Genomic DNA, 23,959 nt, shown 5'->3' with positions numbered 1-23,959 from the left:
AACATGTTGCTATTAACTGTTTCTCATTCTCCATTACATAACCTGATTTTCTCAAAATCATTTAACACCACTTATGCACATCTACTGTGCCAAATTTAGACACGTTGTCATTGTGTTTCTCACCTATGCACATCTTGCGATTTGAGGTGACCTTGAACCCGTTGTGGCACACACACTCGTAGCCGCCCTGAATGTCCACACACTCACCGTGGCTGCATATGCTGGGATTTTCAAGGCACTCGTTGCGATCTATCATTCCAGGAAATCATACAAAGGTTCTGTCAGCTATGTACAATTAGTCATTCAAGCCAGCCAACAGTCATGCCTTTTCATAAAATGTGACTGGTGCTGACAGTGGTTAATGAGATGTTGGGATGAAAGTCTGACAGAAAACACATTATCAGCTAGGATGAACTGTGGATGAAAGAAGTTTCAGGAATCAGTGCAGAGGACATGAGCAACTCTGAATCATTTGGCTTAAAATATGAATCCATGACGAGGCCTGAGAAGGCAATCTCATCAACAACAGTCTGTAAAGAACTCCATAAAGATGGGTGCTATGTTAGAACTGCAGTGCATACACTCCATATTACATCTATACACACTCAACTAGGAGATGTGAGCATGTGTGGCATATGTCAAAAGAATCAGACAGGCTCTGTTTGCGGTGGGGAGCCTCGTCCTGTCATGGTTTAGGTGATGTAAACCCCTTAGAGGAATGGGTAAAGAGCAATAGGATGAAAAGCTATTCAGAGTCATCACCTTCATACAGGGAGGCATTTCTTTCCTGATGATAGTTGTCTCTTCCAGACTGATAGTGCCCCCGTAAGTAATAAGAGAAAGGTTGGATGAATGGGAAACCCATGTAAACCATATGTTACTACCATCTCAGGTGCTATATCTGAGCTTTGTTTGACACTTATGGGAGATACCGGAGCTGTTCCACACACCTGCAGACTCCAGACCAAGGCACAGTGACGCTGTCCTGGTACACATCGGACAGCCCAGTGTCCTGTTTACATACTTTATGTTGTTTGTTTCCTTATTTTGGCAAGATTCTTGGCCAGTTAACAGAGAAAGTCATCTCTCATTTACAGCTGGTCACAGTGGTAGGAAAATCTTGCTAATAATCCCCTTCCAAAAAGGTTTTGTGAGGTCCAACTATATGTGTTTATTACAAGTGTTGTAAATTGGCATGTTGTGTCTATAATCAGACTGAAGACAAGCTGCTTATAAGTGGTGTTAAGCTCTGTGACTCACCTATGCAGGCTCCATTAGGCGAGAGGCTGAAGCCCTCAGAGCACTCACAGCGGTAGCTGCCTGGACTGTTAATGCAGTCTGCGTTCCTTTGGCAAAGGTTCTCCCCGCTGCTACACTCATCAATGTCTGTAGTGCATGAAGACACAAAACCAGAGACAGAGTAGACAGACAGATTAATAAGAAAAGACAAAAGAGTGAAAAAAGCTTAAACACATGGTCCAAAAGAGTGATTGTTTTAAAGAAGGTGCACAATAGCTTCCATGAAAAACACAGACAACTGTTACATTTGACCCTAGAGTGATCCTCTGAGTTCAGTGACTACACACAGTGCAGCAGTCAGTCAAATCTGGGGTGTCTTGTGGTGTTGTAGGAAATATCAGCAAGACTCTAGTGTGGCAACCAAACCATTCATTTTAGGTTAAGAGAAATGATAATTGTATGCTGTATGCTGTGTATATACACACACACTGAGCAGTCAGATCATATTCAATTACAAAGAAAAACTGAAACTCCACTTAGGCCAGAAGAAGGAAGAGAAAGAAGAAATCAATTATTTTCTGAACTGAAGCTATATGTGGCACTCTGATCTCCTCTAGGTGAACAGATCTTTGAATAACACTATATTTGAACCTACTGCTATGAAAGGTTTCATAAAATGGTTCTTAACATCATAACTGATAAGTTTCAAGTTCAGTTTTGTTGAGGTTCGTACAGACAACACTTTAGTCAGAATTCACTGACAGCCAATGGCAGAATTTGTGCTTGATCTAAAATATATGCAACAGAGGTGCAAATGATCTTTATGGGAAATGTATTAACACTTTGTATTTACACTTTAGAAGAAAAGTGTAAGAAATGTTTAATGCAACAACATTAAAACCAACCGCATCTCCCTCCTCATACTGTATTATATCTCACTTAAACATCAGCTTGAAAAATAAATACATGGCATCTTAATGAACCCACCCTGCCTGATCCACCCTAAGAGAAGCACGCTTTCTCATTTGGGCCCTTCTCTGGATCGACTCCTGAGTAATATTTTTCCAGAAGTGCCATATTCTGAAGTTAAAATCTATACCCAGTTACTCTGTTGGATGAGAGGGGAAGTCATAACCACCATCAGGCTGTTTTTAAGATTGCTCAGGCCAGTCCCAGCAGCCCTGAATACAGCCCAGAGCCACATGAAAGGTGGAAATGGCTCTGTTCTCTGACATTCCAGTCAACCAGTGGCCACAGTGTAGTCATGGGTAGACTAACAATGGGATTCTGGGTTACAGCCTGCCAAGCAAAGCTAAATGCAGATTAACGCTACACATGTGGAACTGTAGACTGCATGGGGGCACTGGATAAAACAGACAGACAGAAGGCTAATATTTGCAGTCTGAAAAAATTGTAAATAAAAGAGAACCTGGAACAGCATCGAGTCTACTTTGCTTCATTTTTCTTTCCTTTTCTTTTTTTGAATGATCAATAAAAGCAGTTTTTTTTTTTTACGTTTGTTGAGGAATCTCCAGAAATCTAATTTGCAGAGGTGGCATACATTTTAAGCCCAATAGTTATAACGAGAACAAGGTGTCAAATATTTTAAGAATGTGGTTATTTTAATCAATGCAATGAAAGCAATTCTGAACCTTAACAATACACGTGTATGAGTGATGCAAAAATATCCAAACCTTCACAGACAAGCAGCAGGTCATTGTAGCTGAATCCCGTAGGACACTCGCAACGGAAGCTCCCTATCTGGTTGATGCACACTCCATTGGTGCAGATGCCTGGGATCTCCCGACACTCGTCGATATCTGTGAATGAGTGATACGCTCTTAACACACACGCCAAAGGTATGCCACTCAGAGATATGCTGAGGAGTAGGGAGAGTGTAAACAATTTGTTTCTCACCCACAGGTTTTCCCGTTTCTATATCAAGCTTAAAACCAGGGACAATATTCCCACACAGAGTACGATATCCCTCTAAAAAAGAAGAAGAAAAAATAAACCAAACAGAATAATCAAATCAGGGGCAAATTGTAAAAAAAAAAAAAAAAAAATCCATAATAAGACAATTTATCAAAGGGCACAAAAAACGTATCAGGGTCTTTATTCCAGGTGTCTCCTGGATACTTCAAGGTGCGTATTCAACTTGCGTATTCGACAGTTGCATGTCTCATGTTAGTTTATGTCTCACCTGTGCCTGGTATTGGACAGGCCTCACATGGTTTGTTCCAGGCCTTGCCAACATTGTAGGCACAGCAGCACAGTCTGAGTGTGAGGTTAAATGCCAGCTCATTTTCACAGGCTGTGCCATTGTAGTTTCGGTAGCACACACTCTTCCTCATGTCTGAAATGACATTGGTTTTCTTGGGATTGCTTTGAGCTCAGAATACTGGAATTCACAATAATTTTACATGACTCTTTATGCAAACTTGACTTAACATGTCTCTTTCATGAAAGTTAAGGTTAAGCAATATTACTAAGGGTGCCTTGTATAGGTTTAACTGGACTGACCTGAGTTTACAGAACAGGAAAAACTGATGAGATGGGATGTGACAGAACTGATTAAAATGTTGACCAGACAGATCCAAACACGACACTCACCCATGCAATTGTTGCCACCATTTACTTGCATGTACTCTTGAGGGCACACGCAAGTGTAATTACCCAGTGTGTTATAGCATGTGCCTGGACCACAAATCCCAGGATTCACCACACATTCATCGATATCTGCGAAAGAGAGACAACGTTTGATGGACACATTTTTCCTGGCCAGTTCTATATTTAATTTCTATATTTTATTTTGCATGAATTTATGAACATTTGACATATGTTGATGGATACTCAACAATCTATCAGCCATGCTGTGATATATGAGGTTTTCAAAAGAAAAAAAAAAAGAAAAAGGAAAAAAACTCACTGAAGTTTAATTAGACTTCGACTTCAAATTGAATGAAATGCTTGAGCATAATTAATTTGGATGGAGCGGTGAAAAGACACAAAATGAGGTCACTGAGCAGTCATCTCACCCTCGCAGATACGAGTGTCTATGTTCAGGTAATAGCCGGTTGGGCAGTCACACTGGAAGCTTCCAAATGTATTGACACAGTTCCCACCCTGGCACAGGCCTGGCAACTCCTGGCACTCGTCAATGTCTGAACAGAGCAGAGACTTATCAAGTCTATCAGACAGCAGATACAAACACTGCCAAACACATGTCACATCAAACAGATGCAGTAAAGTCTGGAATGTCTCAAGTTAAACATTAATGATTAGCATAACGATGGTGTGTTGTTTGCCAGGTAGGATACCTTCCAGTATGATGGTGATTGGGTTGGGTTTAAAACCTTCTCCTCCAGGGCACAACGTGTTATACTCCGCTAAAAGCACAGAAAATATGTATCAGCATCTTAGTATACACGTGTTATGGATACCTGTTCAATTTCATTCACCCATTAAGGGAGGTTCAATGACAGCGTATGCTATTTTAAATGTGTCACCTTGGCAAGGAAACTGACTAAAATGACTAAATCGAGGAGTTGTTTTATATAATATCTACCTCACTCTCCCAATGTAAACATTTTGATTACTTAAACTTCAGAACGCATAACTTCAGATCACTTCACTTCAGAACACATAAAGTGTCCGTATTTTCAATAAGTTCGGTAAAGGTTTCTGTGATAAACTGCACTAGCACAGGTGAGAGGTATAGGGTATCTCTACGAGGCATTTAAAGGAGTCTTAGCAGTAAAACGGAACTGAGTGTGTCTCACATGAGTTGACTGCAGGGCATAGTTCACAGGGGTTTCCCCAGGCCCGGCCCTTGGAGCAGCAGCAGGAGGAACGACTGACTCCCACCCCCACTTCTACACTGCACACCAGACCCCCACGACCACGCGCGTTACCAACAGCCTCCAGAAAACAGCTCCCCACGCGAGTGTCTGATGGGGAGAGAGAGACAAAAAGTGAGGCATCACACAGTATTAAAAAAAGTGCTAGCTGAAAGTACAGTAATTTGTTTCTGTAATACATTTAGTTTATATGTGTTCCAACTCAAAGTCAAGACACACGAACCAAACAAACAGAAAAACCCCAAAAAGACTGAAAACACACAACATGAGCGCAGAGTGACAACCTCGTCTACCACCTATAAAATGTTATGCCTTCATAATAATGGATGTTACAGACACAAATTACAGGAAATTTCAGAAGTGTTACAGTTCTGGATTCATTAAGAGCATGGTGTTCTTTTACTGACACTTATTCTCCTAGAGTTGTCTATAGTCAGTGAAGCTACAGACATCAAACTGACTCACCAACACAACCTACACCAGTAGGGTTGAGCTCAAAGTCCAGTGGGCAGTTACATTCGTAAGAGCCAGGTATGTTCACACACAGCCCATTCACACAGTTTATAGGGTCCTGACATTCATCCACATCTGCAAAAAAACCAAACAAAAAACCTCACTCAGTTTATAAGGTCCTGACATTCATCCACATCTACAAAAAAAACCCCTCCAAAAAACACACAAGACACAAATCACACAATGAAATCAAAATGAAGGACGCAAGTCTGATGTCTTCCAGATCGAAATTGTTCAGAAAGCTGTTTTAGACCAAAAAATGAATATTATGTTATAATAATATAATAAATATAATATTAATAGATATTGGATAATATAAATATAATGGGCATCCTTAAAAGGACATGAGTATCCAGTAACCAATACGAGTTGCCTTGAAAATATAATGGCTTCATATTCCTTGGTCATTATTTTACTATCCATGCAATGATCAGACTTAATGGCTCCCATGTGTTTTGCGGTTTTCACCAACTATTGCATTAAACGTGTCTGTCTGTCTCTGACTGTGGCCCCTGACCAGCGTTCTTCTTTTCTACTGCAGTTTTTCCTTGATTCATGTGTGCTCTAAGACTGTTTGACACTATTCCCTTTACCACAATAAGCAATTTTGCAGTTTTGGTGGTTTAGTTTGGTCCCTTTTTCATAGTAATGGTGTTTAATGGTTTGTTAGTATCAATCATTGTAAAAATGGATTGTTAATTCATCGAATTTAACATTACTTTGTCCACCCCTTGTATCTGACATGAAGAAAAATGCTGAGTACCTGTACAGTTGCCACCTGATCTGTCCAACTCATAGCCTTCATCACAGATACAGCGGAACATGCCCGGGATGTTCTTACACGTGCCAAACACACATATGTTCTGGAACGAACATTCATCAATATCTGTCAAATAAAACACAATTATCATTCACTGATTACCGAGAGCATAATGAGATGATAATACTCGGTTTGGCAAGGATAGGGAAGCTGATTTTTGATAAAATGCACATGTACACAAAGTCATTCCTCAAAGCAGACAAACAGCAGCCTAGTCCTTTTCTTCCGTTTCATGTGACTGCTTGTTTTAAGGCAGCAGAGATCCCTGTGTGATTCTTGTGATTCAGTGTGTGTGTGTGTGTGTGTGTGTATGGATTTGTGTGTGTGTGTGTGTGTGGCGTGGCTAACCTTGGCAGGTGCGGCTGTCTGGGGCCTGCGTGAAGCCCATCTCACACTCACAGCGGTAGGCACCAGGGATGTTCAGACACTGTCCGTTCTCACACAGGTTTACATTCTCAGCGCATTCATCTATATCTGCCATTAGACACCAGTACACAAAAAGGCTTAGCAGCAAACAAAGACAGAACATTTATCATAACATCTGCTATGCAAATTTCTTATCTATTATACCGCTTTAAAAACATTTCTGTCCAGTCACCCATGTTAAGGCATTAGTAGGATATGATGACTCTTATCACAGCAACATAAGCTTTTAATTCAAATCTCAAACCTGATCCTTTGTAACTGCTGCATTGAAATATGTCACTGCCTCACATTACGACACGTGTCACCCTCTATTGACCTTGAGAGGGCCATTGAATTCCTAGGATTGGGGTCTACGTTGTACCTGGTGTGAAGTGTATGCTGTGGTCTTACCTGTACAGGTAAAGCCATCTCCAGTAAAGCCCACAGAGCAGGAGCAGCGGTAGGAGCCTGGTGTGTTAATACACTTGGCACTGGCGCTGCAGTGGTGAGTGCCGTTGGTGCACTCATCCAGATCTTTGGACAGGAAAATGAGCAAATGTTTGGAATATTTGTTTACTGTTTGAAGGCTGAGGAGTTCTGAGAAATTCCTAGCCAGCTGAATAAACCAAGAGATTTGGTTATGCAGATATCTAAGCATTTTGTGCTAGTCTGTGCTATGTTTACCAATGTTTACCAGTGTTTACCAACATTTAGCAGTGTTAACACTTTTCAGACATGTTGTGGTAACTACAGTGGAGAGAGGACAGAGGTGAATGTAGGCATACCGACACATTTGACGCCGTTACCACGCCATCCTTCATGGCAAGTACAACGAAAGCTCCCTGGAGTGTTCATACAGGTAGCATGAATGTCACAGTTGTGTGTGCCGCTCTGGCACTCATCAGCATCTAGAGACACAAATACAAACAAAATAGCCAATCCCAAACAGGTTCATTAAAGCTTCAATTTACAGCTTATTCTGTGAAATAAGTACATTCTCAAAACCTTATAATGAATTAATAATAAAAATAAAGAAAATTAATTTAAAAATATGTAAAAATAAATTGTTATGCTGTGATACATGACAAATGTGAAAACCTGAGGACAAACTTAGCTCCATATCAAGGTGTGTGCCTTGTGTGTAATAGTGTGAAGGTGAGAGATGTGAATGAACCGAACAAGTCACCCTGACAAGAGCGACCTGTAGTATCCATGTCATACTGTGTAACTGTCACACATAAGCCATGGTATGTGTGGTAACTGATGACATAAGTGACATATTCTGTCTCACAAATAAGCCATGGTGAGAACTGAGGCAACTTTACTGATCTCTGGCATGATGTGATCTGGTTGTAGCATCATAATGTGCTAATCATTTTAATAACAAACACCCCTGAGTGTATTACCATGACAATATGATGGACCTGCTGTGTGTAATTTACAAGGTATACTGTAATCTACAGTGTGTTTTGTATAATCAGGGCTATGTCAGGTACAACAAAGCTACGTCAGGCGTAATAAACTGTCACCTGTGCAGCCAGACGTTCCCTTCTTCACAGAGTAGCCCACCTCACAGTGGCAGACAAAGGAGCCAATGGTGTTCTCACACTCCCCGAACATGCAGATGTTAGCATTGAGCTCACACTCGTTCACATCTGGTGAAATAATAGACTTAAGGGGTAAGCTTCCTTTAGCAGTGTATCAGGGGATCCAGAAGTCTGAGGTAGAAACTATGAGTGAGATCCAGCAAAAACTGAGAATTTATGATAGACGCTCCAGCAGGGCAGAAATCTGGCCCTGGGACTGGTTTTGGGTCAGTTTTCCTTAAAATAATGCCAATATCAGATACTATAAAACATAAAGTTAAACTGATTCCAGATAAAAACTAAAGAGTGAACATACATAACAGCACAACATTAAGACTTGATGCGTAATGTGTGATAGTGTCTGCAGAGGAATATCCAGTAGTGAGTATAAGTATGATTCTTACACAGACAGACTTAAATACAAAATAAAGAGAAACTTTTTTGAAGCTTTAGAGAAAAGATCTAAAAACAGTATGTTCTTTGTGATTATGCTAGCTCAGCATACCCAGACAAGCCTTCATGTCCATGGAGGCCATAAATCCATCATAACAAAGACAGTGATACTCTCCAGGGACATTAGTGCACTGGCCACCATCACATATATCAGACTCCTCTTCACACTCATCCACATCTGCTCAGAGGAAGAGAGAGAAAGAGAGAGAGAGAGAGAGTGAGAGAGAAAGGCGGGATAAAAATAAGGGGTTGGAGTGGAGAACAGCTGGTGAGCAGCCGTTTACAATGCGCCATTAAATCACCTCCACTGCTACTTGAAATCGTGTGTGTGTGTGTGTGTGTATGAAAAGCTCTGTTTAATGCACACTAAATTTAACAATTTAACAACAGTTAAGAGTTAACAGTAATATGTATATATGTGTATATGTATACACATAGCCCCAGTACCCTGAGAAGTCTCATATTCTTTACTACCTTGCTGTTTCTCTTACACACACTGTTGTTTTATATATATATATATATCTACTATATATATAGTACTGGGGCTATGTGCATACATATACACATATATACATATATAATATATATGTAGGTATATATGTGTGTGTGTACATGCATGTATGTGCGTATACCTGCACAAGTCCTCAGATCTGGCATCAGGGTGTAGCCCGGGTTGCAGCTGCACGTGTAACTGCCTTCAGAATTGGTGCAGTGTACGTCACAACCCCCATTCTCTATGGTGCATTCATCTATGTCTGCAATGATGGATGGAGTTCATAATGGATGAGATTGAATACGAGGGAACATATAAATGACGTGGCCTGGTGAATGACAAGCAAATGAATGAACGAATGGATGACTGATAAAAAAACAGACAGATGAATGGACAGGAAAATGTATAGAACTGTAGAGATGGGATGGATGGACGACTGGATGGGTGGATGGATGGATTGATGGATAGATGGATGGATGGATGGATGGATGGATGGATGGATGGATTGATGGATGGATGGATAGATGGATGGAAGGATGCATGGATGGATGGACAGATGGACTGATGGATGGATGGACGGATCAATGGGTGGAATTTTGAAAGGGGAGGTAATTCAATTGATCTCCAAGAGAAACCGATAAAAAAGCACCAAGAAAGTGACATTCCAGTAAAACCACCCAAACTCTTCAACACAATCTCCATGCGTTCATTAAGAGAAGCAAAGTATAAAATTCTGAGACAGAGTATTCATACCAGTGCAGCCTTGTTTGTCCGGTGTTGACTGATAACCAGTGTTACAGGTGCAACGATAGGTCCCGACCACGTTCACACACTCCCCATGCCGACAGAGTGTAGCGCTGAGCTCACACTCATTCACATCTGCAGGAGAGCGACATTCATGTGTGCCACATATGATAACACACTTACATAGACACACACTCAACTATGTATGTTGACACAGAGAATGCTCTGTCTCTACAGAACCAGAATTGAGAGAGAGGATTGAGAGATTAACCTGCTATAATATCCATAAAAGAGAGTGTATTTAACAGAGACGAAACCATTTGGGCACTGTAATGTAGAAAGGTCAGGGACACATATTGCCAGTTTGTGTGTGTTTTTACCTTCACAAGTATCCCCACTGATGGAGAGCTGATGCCCAGGAGGGCAGATACACTCATAACTTCCATCTGTATTCTGACAGGTGCCTCCTCTGCACAGTATTGGATTCCTCTCACACTCATTGATATCTGTAATCACACACACAAACACACACACACACACACTCAGTTTTTACATAAGCATTTTCATGTGTTGGGAACTACAGTGTGTTAATTGTGTGTTGAGGGTCAGTCCCTCAGGCTCTATAGGAGTGTGTGAAGTATTATGATTTGAGCGCATGTAGCGCAAGAGTGTGTCTTGAATGTAGCGGCTTAGTCAGAATATGTGAAGAGTGCGTTGAGTGTGTAGGAGTTACACTGACATGTGTGTCTGTTGAAGCGTCTATTCGCACAGCTCTGCCAGCATTTCATAAGGTTCTTTGGGGTGTAAGGGTTTAATGAATGTGTGTTGTGTGTGTGTAAAGTGAAGGGTAGTACTGACCCATGCAATTCTTCATCATCATGAATCCACTCTCATAGCCCTCAAAGCATTCACACTCAAAACTTCCAGGCGTATTAACACATGTTCCTTGTCCGCACAGGTCAGGAGAGATCCGACACTCATCAATGTCTGTATATACACACCACACACAAATATAAACCCATGAGTTTCACAAATACTGAAACAAAGAACAAAAACATCTTCTTTCTTTCACTACGAGTATAAATTGGGTTACTTCTCTGCAATGCATCAAGTTCTGAACACTAATGAAGTAAAAACAAAAATGAAAAAAAAAAAAAGACTGATGAACACTAAAGTAAAAAAACAACAACTCGGGAATTTTTCATTTCAAAGAGTGTTAATAGACTAAACATCTTGTAAAGGTCAGATGTGGATTGTATCCTGGTGTTTTCTACACAGATTCTATTGAATAGGATTCTGCGTCTCTGAGTGGTTCACACCTGTGCAGTTGCGTTCCTCCATATCCAGGGCAAAGCCGCTATCACAACGGCAACGGAAACTGCCAATGGTGTTACGACATTTTCCATGTGTGCATATGCTGGGGAATACCTTACATTCATTGATGTCTGTGAAAAAAATTCTTAAGTTAAAAACCCGAGGAAACTTGAAGAATCTGGCTACCTTGATTTCCTTGGCATTATTTTTGGCCAAGCCATGATTTGCAACATTTTGAATATATTTGCAGTGTGACCTACTGTTCCCACATGACATTACAAATGCAATTTTCAAATCATAACCATCATCATCATCCTCATCAACAATATTACACATGCAAATTAAATGAGTAATGATTCATACTATTTATACCAACCACTCCCTCTGATAGAGTGTGGACATATCTCTCTACTCCATTCGTATCTCAGAGTTGATAAGTAGGCAACAAGAACTGCCTGTCATCTTATGTCAGCTGTTATGATAAAGAACATTTAGAGATTCACCAATATTTCTGGCCATACTTTCACCTTTATAAACGGGTCTACCGGTGAGAACATCCCCGCGGTTGGCAAAGCCAGGTCCACGTGGACACAGGACATCAAACTCTGGAGTACCTGGCTCTGGGCATGCCTCACACTCTTTACCCCAGGCAGCACCCACCGTACAGCAGCAGGCATCCATCCGGAACCTTCCGGCCACGGGCTGAGTGCACGCGTCCTCATCATAGGTCAGGTAGCAATGCTCTGAGCGAATGTCTGAGGGCAAGAGGTGGAAACCATCTCTTGTTTTACTTCCTAAACATTTCCACATGATCAACCCAAAAGGTCCAAATAGGAACAGGAAATAGGAAATAGGAAATAGGAAATTTTCCAAATAGGAAAATTATGGAGACGTCATGGCATTTAAATAACATTATGTTACATAATACACACATGGGTATCATTGACTGTATGACTGAGGTCTACTGTTTGACCATGTAACTGTAAACTGAATAGAACTGACTAAAGCTGCAAGTTTAAGTGCAGAAAGAATATGTTGAAATATGATGAGGGTTAACTGACCGACACAGACTCGTCCTGTGGCGTCCAATGTGAGGCCCTCTGGACACTGACACTTAAAGGAACCTCTGGTGTTTACACAGCGACCATTAGGACATACACCAGGAAACACTTGACACTCATTCACATCTAGAGCACAACAGCAAAATAACACAGAAAACACACACAAAACAAGAATGTCTTTTAAGATACTTCACAATTACTGTATAACAGACAACCGGCAGCCGCTGTTAGGAAAAAAATAAAGGAAAAAAAAATGTTGGAGAATAAAATTGCAAAATGTGGCATTTTTCATACTCTGGAAACAATACACAGCATTCACTGAAGTTTTAATTTTTTTCCACTTTCTTGTTTTCTACTTTACACCCTCAACACTGCTGGATTCATTAGTGCATCTAACTTAAAATTAGTTAAGTTTTATACTAAACCTAGAAACAAGCTCAGTGACAAATGTACAAGTTTAGGAGATGGTTTCTGAGAATGAAGACCAGCTTCTCTAAAGACCAGAGAAAAAGTAACAGAGAAACAAACAAAAATACATCTTAGGAGCCATAAACTCTTGCAAGCCCTCCCTCATGTTTAAACATTCCTACCTTCACAGACTGTCCCTCTGGGGCGAGCAAAGCCTCTTGAACAGACCGGGTCTGAAAATGCAAATTTAACATTGTGGAAGCTGAACTGCAAATTTCTCTGATGTGAAATTTCACTTAAATGAAATTATGGAAGAAAAGGGGCATAGGATACTATGAGATTGTGAGCAAAAATCTCCTTTAAGTCCTACAAGGATCACAGATTATTAAAGGACAGCTCAAGGCATTAAACAATATTAGCAAATTCCACAGATGAAAAAGGGGTTGTGGACCAATGCTATGCAAGAGGACAAAGAAAAGTGATAACTTAGTGATTAAATATAAAGATGAAAATAACTGAAATTATGGAAATGAAGCATAGGTGTGTGAGCTGTTTGGTGAGGTATGTGAAACCCAACAGCTGGTTTGGGTTTCACATACAGCTTGTCTATTGCGTTCAAGCCAAGAAAATCTCACTGTCAGCTTAGGCTGCTGTCTGGTGCACACACACACACACACACACACACACACACACACACACACACACACACGATGCTGAATATATAGATATCCATAAGAATTAAGATTTGCGGAGATGGAGAAACAAAGAAAAGATTTATGGAGATGGAGAAACAAAGAAAAGAACAAAGAATCACACAGGGATCTCTGCTGCCTTAAAATAAGCAGTCACATGAAACTGAATAACGCACAATCACACAGTCAACTGCAGAATCCCATGTGATCAAATGTAGCTAATCAGGAATAGCACTTGGACCTTGTAAGAAGGACTTGGAAAGTTATAAGTTGGCTACAATTTACAGGTAAACCTGTGCCAAATGGGCATGTAGCAGTCCAAATGACATAACCAGGTTTCCTAGCAACAGGGAGACAAAACAACAATAAACATACTGTTTGTAAAAGTTTGTAAGAAGAGATAAACTATATAAACCAGTAAACCAAATTCCCTTCTGCCAATGCAAACCCAACTAAAAGGTTTTCTTCTCTTTTTTTTCAAACACTTGTCCGGCTTATTAAGTATAGCTTTTACCACAATGATCTAAAATTAGGACTTTGTGAGGTTAACTAACGGTCCAGACCATCATGGTCTAAAGTCTGTAAATTTAGAACAGACAGATTTTGAAATGATGAAGGGCAGTATAAACAGTGAGAATAAAAAGGAGTCACTGGGCACTGCTGTCACATATGAGACACGGTTCCGATGGCCGTTATTAGGGCAAAACGATGCCAGTGCCGTACCGATCTCGCACTGTTCACAGGGGCTTCCCCAGGCCGCTCCCAGTGTGGCACAGCACTCGGATTTCAGTGTGCCCCCGTTAATGTTCACCTCACAGCGCCCGTCCTCGATGTTCAGCCAGCACGTACCCTTCAGATTCTCTGTCAAAACAACCGACCAGTGATGAACCCTTCGTCAAAGTAAACACGACAAAATAACATTTTTGGTTTAACATGCAGCATTTAGCCAGGGCTCTACAGATGTCATATAAAATGGAGAAAATTTTAGGTTTGGCTGATGTGTGAAGGACGTTAGCAGTGGATATGTGGGTAGATTTAACCATAAAAATTACAATACGTGCATGAGGAATGATTACTTTTAAATGTGGTTTTAATTTGTCACGTAGGCAACAGTTTCCCCCAGAGCTTGGTACTTGGTCTAAATCCACAGATCTCACACGATCATGTCATCTCAGTGGAGTAAGTCACATACTTTCTGTCCATTTGGGAATATTTAAACACAAGCCTGATATATGCATGCGTGGTAGTGTGTGTGTGTGTGTGTTTACCAATGCAGATGAGGCCAGTGGGGTCCAGTTTACTTCCTGAGGAGCACTGACAGGAGAAGGAGCCAGGATTGTTCTTACACACTCCGTTGATGCATGGACTGCTTTCACACTCATTCACATCTGAAAATGAATGAAAGAGTTATGGATACAGGCTTCAGAAAAACTGTTCCCCTCAGGGCATTTGTCAAGACAATGATAAAAGAGAAGCACTGTTCAATTGTAAGTGTAGACAGATTTAGAGATACACTGTTATTTTCTTACATTTCAGGATTTTGATAACTCATCAAACTGTCCTTCATCTTATGTTAAAACGTATTTCCATACATTCAGAGGATTTCTAGAATTGCAGTCTGATATTCAAAATGCTTAAGACGTAATATTAAAAACATATGCCTTTGTGTTCTGTAGCGTGTTTTTTACATTAATAGATTTTAGAGTACAAATGTAAAACAAATCACAACAGACCACTACCATAACACCTTTGGCACTAACCTACCAACCAACTTCGTTCCAGATGCATACTGTGAAACTCAAAATCTGCAACCTAGTCCAAACCTCTGAAAAACTAAGAAATAGATGGGGCTCAAATAATAGTCATCAAGTTTGTAGGGCTACACATTTATGATCACATCCATGCTTTGCATGTACAAAACAAGGCAGTGATCATATTCCACATAATAATTCTAGACACGGACATTGTTGAGACTTCAGCAACATTTGCGATATATTTAAAGGAAACGGATGAGCGGCGTAGTTTAAAAGTTTACACTTCAGCTCAACAATTACATGTGATTCAGGAATACCCTTGTCCCATTTCTCATGAAACACATTTGAGCAAGAACTTTAAAGTGTCTCAGCTCCATTTATGAGTGATACTATGTGAGCAAGACGATGTGAGGAAGACTATGTGGAATGTAGCCGCTGAGACTGTCAATACTTCCCCTCTGTGCTGAGTTACTGTAGGGGCAAATTGCACGTGAGAATGCGTAGCTGTTTGCGGGAGAAAGTGTTTGCACGTGTGTGTGTGTGTGTGTTTGTTTATGTATGTGTAAGAACCAATAAGAACCATCATTTACCAAAACCACATGTAGTAAAAATGAAGCAGTGTCCCCACTGGTGCCTCCTCTACATTCAATCCAATACTAACTCTCCACAGCTGTCTCTGTCAGAGGCAACATGTGTCCACTGATGCTATTCCCTTTCCAGCCACACATACATCGCCTTCACTGCCAGGGCCCGACTTGATTTGAAAACAGCTTTGCCCATCATCTAACAACCACAGTGACATTACCACAGCAAGTCTTTGTTATGCCCTGGGAACATACTGAGAAAATGCAGATGACATGTCCCACCAGTCACCTGGTCAGGAACTCAACCCAGACTAAGGTGGTGAGAGTGTGAGTGAGATGGTTCAGAACATAGTATGGTTTAGGGATCATGTTTCAGTGCAGAAGGAAAAAAAAGTTGATTCTTTTTTTTCTTTTTTTAATTACTGGTAGTGCAGGCTTAAATGATTCCTTGAGCTATGGCTTGTCATTTTGAATTTCATTAAAACTGCAAGACAAAGCGACAAAAGGGAAATTATCTGCTGGGATAAGAATTTTGAAATAATGTTCAGCATGCATGTTACTGTAGCTTGTTAAAGAGGCAGAAACAAACAGACAATTTAAGACACGTTTTCAATAATATGTCACTTTGAATTTTGAATTCCCCCTAATTAGCTGTGTAAAAATAAACCTCACAACCAGTGTTTCATTTTTATACACTGCATTGAACTTTGCCCAGTGGAAAGTCATTCAGTTCTCTGTTGTGTACTGCACTGGAAACCACATACTGAATGAGTTGGTGCGAATACCTGTTCCATTACACTCATATTAACCACCAGGGAATGCCCCTGATGTGCTCTGGGACAGTTCTGTTGGCTTAGTTGTTCAGCTGGTGGATATTATTTATTTATAACTTTTACAAGTGCAAAATTGTCCAAGTCTGAAAAGAGACCAAAAGAAACAAAGAAACTCCAAATGCTGATGTCTCAATGCTTGCTGAACAACAACCCCTTTTCAAATGCAGAACAAATGGGGTTAGTGAGATCAGGTCTCCTGAACATCAGCAATGCTTCCAAATATTCCCTCACTGCACTCATGTTACATGCCCTTCTCTTTTCACCCACTCTCCTCCCCATAAACTGCCTGACATCTTTTTATGTACTCTCATCGTCCAGCTATGAGAATAAACAGTAGAACACAAGATTCTGAGAAGAACATCGGTCACCTTAGAGCTTGAAAACAAAACAATAAAGAGGGCAGAGTGAATAAAGAAAGAAAGACTGCTATACATGTTGCTATACATATTTACTGTTTTGGTGCTTTACTATGAGTTATCCTAAAAAGGACAGAGCACAGTCTTAAATGCATGAATGAATTGGTGGATTGTACTCTGATAGTTGAATAACTCAAAGAACACAGGCCATTTTACTATCTGTTTTCAAAAAACAGATGTCAAATATTAACATTTGGATAGACATCAGTGTGTGATATAGGTTTGTCAAAAAACATCAATATTTGATGTGGCTCTGACTTCATAGCCTATCCCTCTGAAGTGAACCACTATTATGGCAGAAACTCTAATCCCTGTTCTCATTTTAATGTGATCTGAGCAATGTTACTTCAAAATGCTTACAATGAAAAAATGTTATGGTCAGAATCAGGTTTAGGGCTAGGAACAGTAACTTTGTAACTTTTTACTATTTTAGTGAGATGTCATACAGCTACGACCAAGCAGGCCATGACTATGTTGTCTAATGACGTCTTTCCAAATATCAATAGGTGAAATTTTTTCATGACATCAGGTTGCATTTGAAAACCCTCACAAAACTATGGAATCACACACAACTCTTGCTTGAGTATAACTGGGACCCAGGGACAAACCAGACACAACGCTTCCATTTATAGTAAAGACAGCTCACACTCTCACAAGACCCACTGCTTCGGTCTGTGAGAGTGCCTTCATATAGTTCATATTTGTGTTTATTCAACCAGGTGTGATAATTTAGTGAAGCTCCATCCGCCCTCACCTTCACAGGTGTCTGAGTCCTGTCTGAAGAGGAAGCCCTTGGGGCAGGCACAGCTGTAGCTACCTGGGCTGTTCCGACAGAGTCCGTTATCACAGAGGAGCCGGTTCACCAGACACTCATCAATGTCTGTGGGTCAGAAAGAACAAGACAACACTGCTCAAAACATATTGACCTTTCACTGCTCATTAAACTGCAAAGGAAACTGCAAACTGTCGAATGCCAGAGGTATAACAGTTCATCATATTCCTGGTTTGATTTGTATCTTGGATTTTGGGTAAAGATTCGATTTGCATCGCAGTTTGGGGCGAAAGAAAACTGAACCAACTCAGAACTGTCTTTTTTTTAAAAATTTTAAACATATACAAATTTAACACAAAAAGCACAAACTTCATGCAAACCGCACCAAAACTCTTTAAAAGTGAGAATGAAAGAAAAATAACCTTTAGTGCCTTTTATGTTTAAGTTTTAGAGAATGACAAGAAGAAATCTAAACTTGAACAACAGTTATTTTAAGGCTCTCCCCCATGAGAATGAGTGAAAGAAATCTGAACATCAGTAGCTTTTAAGGGTTCTTAATCAAGAGTGCAATGACTGCAAGTTTTCCATTGTTGTATGGCAACAGCAAAACAAAAACACTGCCACATTGGTAACTTGAATGAGGAAGGACGGTTCTAAATTTTGGGACCATCATTGGAGCATGCCATGTCTGGACGAAAAGATGCACATGACGACTGCAAAATGATGACTGAGTGTTACGACCTTTCTCAGATCAATGCACCGCATCTTTGATGTAAGAAAAACAATTTCATGCTTCGAGAGGCCTAGAGATCCACTTTATTCATTTACGTGGATTCATATAGTCATAAAATGGTTACTCGGTTGAACTTATCAACTTATTGTCATTAAAGCTTTTATGGTCTGCTCAGTCAAAGCATACACGACCAGCATATTAAGTATGGTGTGTATGTGCTTTGCAGGGAGAAATGTAAAGAAAAAGAAAAGGCATACCAGCTTAAAATTAAGATTAACATTATTCTTAACGTACTGGCACGGCACCATATTTGGAAAATAAAAGCTTCACTTACAAAAGCAAAACAAAACAAAAAAAAAAACTGTTCACGACACAATGTGAACCAAATCAAGAACTACAAAACCATGGTTTCTGCTTTTGGTACAAAACCGTTACACCCCTGTTGGGTACATATTTGTCAGTGTTTAAAACAAAGGAACAGAAACAAGAACATACATCACTGTATATTGGTTAGCTTTTGGAGTGGACCATTTGCACAAATCTATTCATGTCTGAGAACAAGTTAATTAAAAAAATAGTCATATGTCATTCTCTTCTCTGTAGAATGTAGAAAAGGGCATAACAGAAAACAAAAGTGTTCATAATTTTAAACGCATAATCACATACAAACAAATAAATATTTATATAAAGATATTTATACTGACCAGTAGAACAGAAGGAATATGTTTTGTTCAATTTGTCCACATACAAATATATGTCCTATGGTAATTTTCAACAAAAAGGGTGAGAAAACTGTACATTACTACAGTAGGGAAATTAGGTCAGGTCAAATCGACCAGCCAGCAGGGCCACTTCTGCACTGCACCTAACATGAGATTACTGCCAGGACCTTTAAAGGGCCCTAGGGCTTTATGACCCAAAAACAAGGCTGACGATTTGGAGAAACAGTCTCTCTTTGCCAGTGACACTGCACCGATGAATTTAGTGATGCGACATGAAATGCTGACTGACTCAAATGACGTGAATCCTCCCAGTGTAAGACCTTTTTCCAATTTGTACTGTCAGTGCTCTATCAGAGGCTGTAACCTTAGAAAAAGCATATTATTTAGAGACACTTATAAATGTAGAGAAATTGGACGAGTTCATAGGGACTGAAATGGCCGTTCTTCATAACTAGAACCCCTTATTTCTTCCCACAGGTTATTCTATCTGTGACAGTCAATCCCTGCCTGCTCTACACCACAATAACTTCCTGTCTGTCTAATTATCCAAGCCACTGATATGATGTAGTTTCAATATGTATAAAAGTTAGTGAAAAAGTCCTAGTGGTGAAATGGAGCTATATAAAATTCCAGCCAAACGTGGGTGATAGTACATTAAATACTATGTGACTGAGGAGCTGTTTTGGCTGTCTGAAGACAGAATTTGGATCAGTTGGAGAGACTTGGAAGCTCTCTGTGCACGTCGGTGGTTTTATACAAGCTAAAAAACAATTTGTAGATGTTAAAAACTTTAGTAATTCAGGTCTCAAAGTGCACCAACCCACGCAGTTCCTGCCGCTCTGGTCAGTTTCATAGCCCGTGTTACAGATGCAGCGGTAGCCTCCTCTAAGGTTCTCACACACCCCATTAGCACAGATGTCATGGTCCAGGGCACATTCATTGATGTCTTTAACCCAAAGAAACACAGAAACAGACAGTTAAGAGCAATTTAGCATTTAGCAACTAACATTTTCACTTCTAGCTAGAGGGTGTGTTATATATTCACATGTTATTTTCATAGAATACAGGCACAAAACAAATACACTGTAATAAGAGCATACTTAAGAGCATAATAACATAGTAAATAAGAGGAAGAAGACAATTTACCTAAGGGAAAGTAGCAAAGCAAATCACTGAATTACCTGTTCCATCAACAGAAAAGCCTATGCCACTTCCACACAAAGCCTGGAACTCAGCTAGGAGGAAAAAAATCACAATAAGATAGTACATGCATTAAAATACTGCAGATATTTTACTCTGACATGTGTTAAATATTTGTTTAATATGTTTAGCAGAACAGAATATACTTCAAGGATCAAGTAATATCAGTGATATTACTAGGACTGTATTTGGACCCATTGTTAACATTAAATGATGACAAATGGATGAAAAGTGATGCTGTTACAAGTAATGCTGTTACTGAATCCAAGGTTTTGGTCACAGGAAAAAACAGTACGTACAAAAAAACTGGGTAAGTCTTTCCACATGATAGCTATGACATCACAAGTTTGAGCTTTCTAAAGCTTTGATGATTCAGTGCTCAGTATGAAGGTGTACGACTGTCATAAAAGATCACAAACATCTTTTAAGTAAGAATTTTGTTTCAGTCTAAATGGGAAGCACATGGTCACCATGTACCTTCAAGCTCTGACTTTAAGTGCCTTTCTGCTTCTCTCCTCCTCTGAATAGCAGAAAGGAGAAAGAAAAAAATGTGCTAAAATCCAAACACTTCAAGTTTGCGCAGGGAACCTAACCACATTACAACTCAAACAGAGAGAGGAATGGGAAGGGGATAATCCAAACAAAGGAGGACTTTTGAATTGCTCACAGTTTAAAATTAATTGAACAGAAGACAGTTATATTTCCTTCCTGTGCCAAGAGCTATAGAGCTATAGAAATATATAGAACATTCCAGTAATCCTTCCAACTTCCTCCAATCACCAACACAAAGACCCCAAGAGTCGCAAGTGAAAACAGACTACACGAGTGTATTTGCCCCACCCTCACGGAGTACAAACACACTTACACAAACCCGAATATAAGACACAAAAAAGCACACGCACACACACACACACAGACACACACACACACATGCACGCGCACAGACACACACACACACACACACACACACACACACACACACATGCGCACAGACACACACACACACACACACACACACACACACACAAACACACAGAAGTACTATGGCCACTTAATGGAATGAATCATTATGCCTCAGATCTGTATCCTATCTTGGAAAAGTAAAGCGCTGAGTGCTATACAGGAGATCATCTTTAACTCATCTGGAGACTTCTGCAATGTGTTTCGGTGTGTTTACAGCAGCTCTGAGAAGAGAAATACGCCGTGGTTTACCTGAGTTCTTCGCTGGACAGGGTTTGCACGGCTCGCCAAAGCTGTAATCGGTGTTGGCACAGCAGCACTCAGATTTGGTGACTGCTCCATGGAAGGGACGCACACACACCCCCTTCTTTATAGCCCCGTAGCATGTGCTGCGCATGTGTGTGTCTGCGAGGAGAAATAAAAGAGATTCACTGCAATGAAAAAATGATTTAAGGATAAGCAAGAACAATGGCAAAATCGACTGAAAATACCATGGAGTTCTGTTATCTCCATACTGGCTGGGGAATGACTATAGTAGTCATCAACCTATTCCCATGAAAAAATATCTTTAACATTTCTTCTCTAGCACTTGTAAATCTTTAATGTTTAATTCATGATAAGCAGTTAATTAGTTGCATAATATTGGTGTTAGTGTTATTTTAAAATAAAAATGTTCAGTGATGCTATCATTGTAGGAATGGACATGAAATATCGGTCTTTAAAAGTTGTATTCTATGATTTATTAGTAACATAATCATATGTTTTAAACGCTTAGGCAGTTTCATTGTTTGAAAACATTTTTACAACAGACGATTTAAGATGGCAGTTTATTGTAGAGTTAGGCCACTGTGGTCAAAGTATACACCATTTGGTACCAGCCACTAAGATGAGTGACCGAGTGACTTCCTGTATTAAATACAATAAATTCCCTGAACCTGACGACTGTTAACATCATAGACAGCTCCTGCTGTTTTCTCTCACTATGAATTATTGCATAGACAGGCTGCCGCATTGAAATATAGACTGTAGAAAGGTCTTATATGAAGAATTCTCAGTAACACTCCTGGTTCCTTTTTCTACATGTATTTTACTGAAGCTGTTGCTGCAGATGACAATGGCAAAATCAAAGGCAAAAGCCCAGACAACAGCAAGCATGCAAAGCCAAATGGTATTTGACACATCTGAGAAATGCACTGGAGCTTCAGAAAAGGATTTGGTGTGACCCATGTCAAGTACAGTCGTTAGATAGGTGGTGTTTCAACGTCTGAGATTCATCGTTTCAACTCTAGCCATACCCCATGATAAAGTAGACTATGAACCCTTACTGAAAGGAGAGATAAAGAAGACAGTCAGGAGAAAAGGCCTTTCAATAGTACGGTAGAGGCCAGAAGTTTAAGGAGTTTGGACGTGATTGTACGGAAGACCTAACCGTGTATTTAGACACTGATGAAACAGGATTATTGGCTCATCATGGCATTGTCCTCTGTTGAGCATCGACTCCATATTTCCTGAGCAGTCCTTTGTTATGTGGCCCACTTTAAGTTAGCTATCGCTAGCATCCCATTCCTTTGCAATATACAAACAAAAGAAATAATTGGTGCAGACTTATTTATTTATTTTTTGTTTGTGTGAGCGAGGAACAGAGTTTATTGTTGTGTGTAGCGGGTGCTGACATTATTGTGCTTTGTTAAGAGTCTAAATGTTTTTTCTTTTCTTTAAACAGATGGTCACAATCCATTTCAGTACTATTACAGGGGAGTTTGCTTTATGTAACTGTTCTACAGATATTTTGATATTGTTAACAATGAGAAAATGCCATTGTTTCATTTTAAAAATCACATCATAAAATTACAGTAATAAATATACTTAATTTGTGAGTTAACTGACATATTTGGCTAAATTAGGTTTCTTATATGGGAATCTGGGGAGACATTATAAAGAGAGCTTGCATCCTACACACATGCAACCCAGGTCCCTGTTAAAACCATTGGCATTTATTTGAGTCTGATTAGTCTGATTCAGACTGTCGGTGACATTAGTTATTCTGAGGGTTATTTTCTTTGATTATTCTTTTATTTTGTGTTTAGTTTTTGTTTGTCTTTAAACTGACAGTGTTTTTTAATTATCTACTGATGACTCTGGTTTCATCTTTTAATCAAATAAATCTCTACACTTTTTTTTTTTCCACAACTCCCCACTGTTGCTTTTTACTGGCTCTGCTGAGCAGGCCTCCTCAGATGAACAGACAGGCTTTTTTCTTTGAACAGAATAGAGTGCCAAAAAATAATGAAAACATTGTCCTTCATCCTTAAAGGACCATCCAAGAGCTGGTGCATTGTTGAAAGACAACACTGACGCTTTAGAGTACATTTCAAGCAAACCTTTCTCCCAATGGAT

General features: G+C 39.8%; 1 protein-coding gene across 1 annotated transcript in view; it reads right to left on the bottom strand.

Moving 5' to 3' along the window:
* Positions 1 to 23,959, bottom strand: part of fbn2a (fibrillin 2a) — a 76,253-nt gene that overhangs the window by 20,037 nt on the left and 32,257 nt on the right. The window contains exons 16-45 of the mRNA XM_030767829.1: positions 21,815 to 21,967; positions 20,584 to 20,637; positions 20,223 to 20,348; positions 17,930 to 18,055; positions 14,857 to 14,976; positions 14,312 to 14,449; positions 13,079 to 13,129; positions 12,489 to 12,614; positions 11,955 to 12,182; positions 11,433 to 11,558; positions 10,972 to 11,100; positions 10,494 to 10,619; positions 10,123 to 10,248; positions 9,509 to 9,631; positions 8,929 to 9,054; positions 8,367 to 8,492; positions 7,623 to 7,745; positions 7,249 to 7,371; positions 6,781 to 6,906; positions 6,376 to 6,498; positions 5,565 to 5,687; positions 5,022 to 5,189; positions 4,560 to 4,628; positions 4,278 to 4,403; positions 3,853 to 3,978; positions 3,443 to 3,595; positions 3,157 to 3,228; positions 2,934 to 3,059; positions 1,261 to 1,386; positions 124 to 249 (exon numbers count right to left, since the gene is read on the bottom strand). Coding sequence (XP_030623689.1) covers positions 124 to 249; positions 1,261 to 1,386; positions 2,934 to 3,059; positions 3,157 to 3,228; positions 3,443 to 3,595; positions 3,853 to 3,978; positions 4,278 to 4,403; positions 4,560 to 4,628; positions 5,022 to 5,189; positions 5,565 to 5,687; positions 6,376 to 6,498; positions 6,781 to 6,906; positions 7,249 to 7,371; positions 7,623 to 7,745; positions 8,367 to 8,492; positions 8,929 to 9,054; positions 9,509 to 9,631; positions 10,123 to 10,248; positions 10,494 to 10,619; positions 10,972 to 11,100; positions 11,433 to 11,558; positions 11,955 to 12,182; positions 12,489 to 12,614; positions 13,079 to 13,129; positions 14,312 to 14,449; positions 14,857 to 14,976; positions 17,930 to 18,055; positions 20,223 to 20,348; positions 20,584 to 20,637; positions 21,815 to 21,967 — 3,714 coding nt within the window. The remainder of the gene's footprint in view (positions 1 to 123; positions 250 to 1,260; positions 1,387 to 2,933; positions 3,060 to 3,156; positions 3,229 to 3,442; positions 3,596 to 3,852; positions 3,979 to 4,277; positions 4,404 to 4,559; positions 4,629 to 5,021; positions 5,190 to 5,564; positions 5,688 to 6,375; positions 6,499 to 6,780; positions 6,907 to 7,248; positions 7,372 to 7,622; positions 7,746 to 8,366; positions 8,493 to 8,928; positions 9,055 to 9,508; positions 9,632 to 10,122; positions 10,249 to 10,493; positions 10,620 to 10,971; positions 11,101 to 11,432; positions 11,559 to 11,954; positions 12,183 to 12,488; positions 12,615 to 13,078; positions 13,130 to 14,311; positions 14,450 to 14,856; positions 14,977 to 17,929; positions 18,056 to 20,222; positions 20,349 to 20,583; positions 20,638 to 21,814; positions 21,968 to 23,959) is intronic.

This window comes from Chanos chanos, chromosome 3 (genome assembly GCF_902362185.1).
Source record: "Chanos chanos chromosome 3, fChaCha1.1, whole genome shotgun sequence".
Lineage (NCBI taxonomy): Eukaryota > Metazoa > Chordata > Actinopteri > Gonorynchiformes > Chanidae > Chanos > Chanos chanos.
This window is presented reverse-complemented; position numbering and strand designations above follow the sequence as displayed.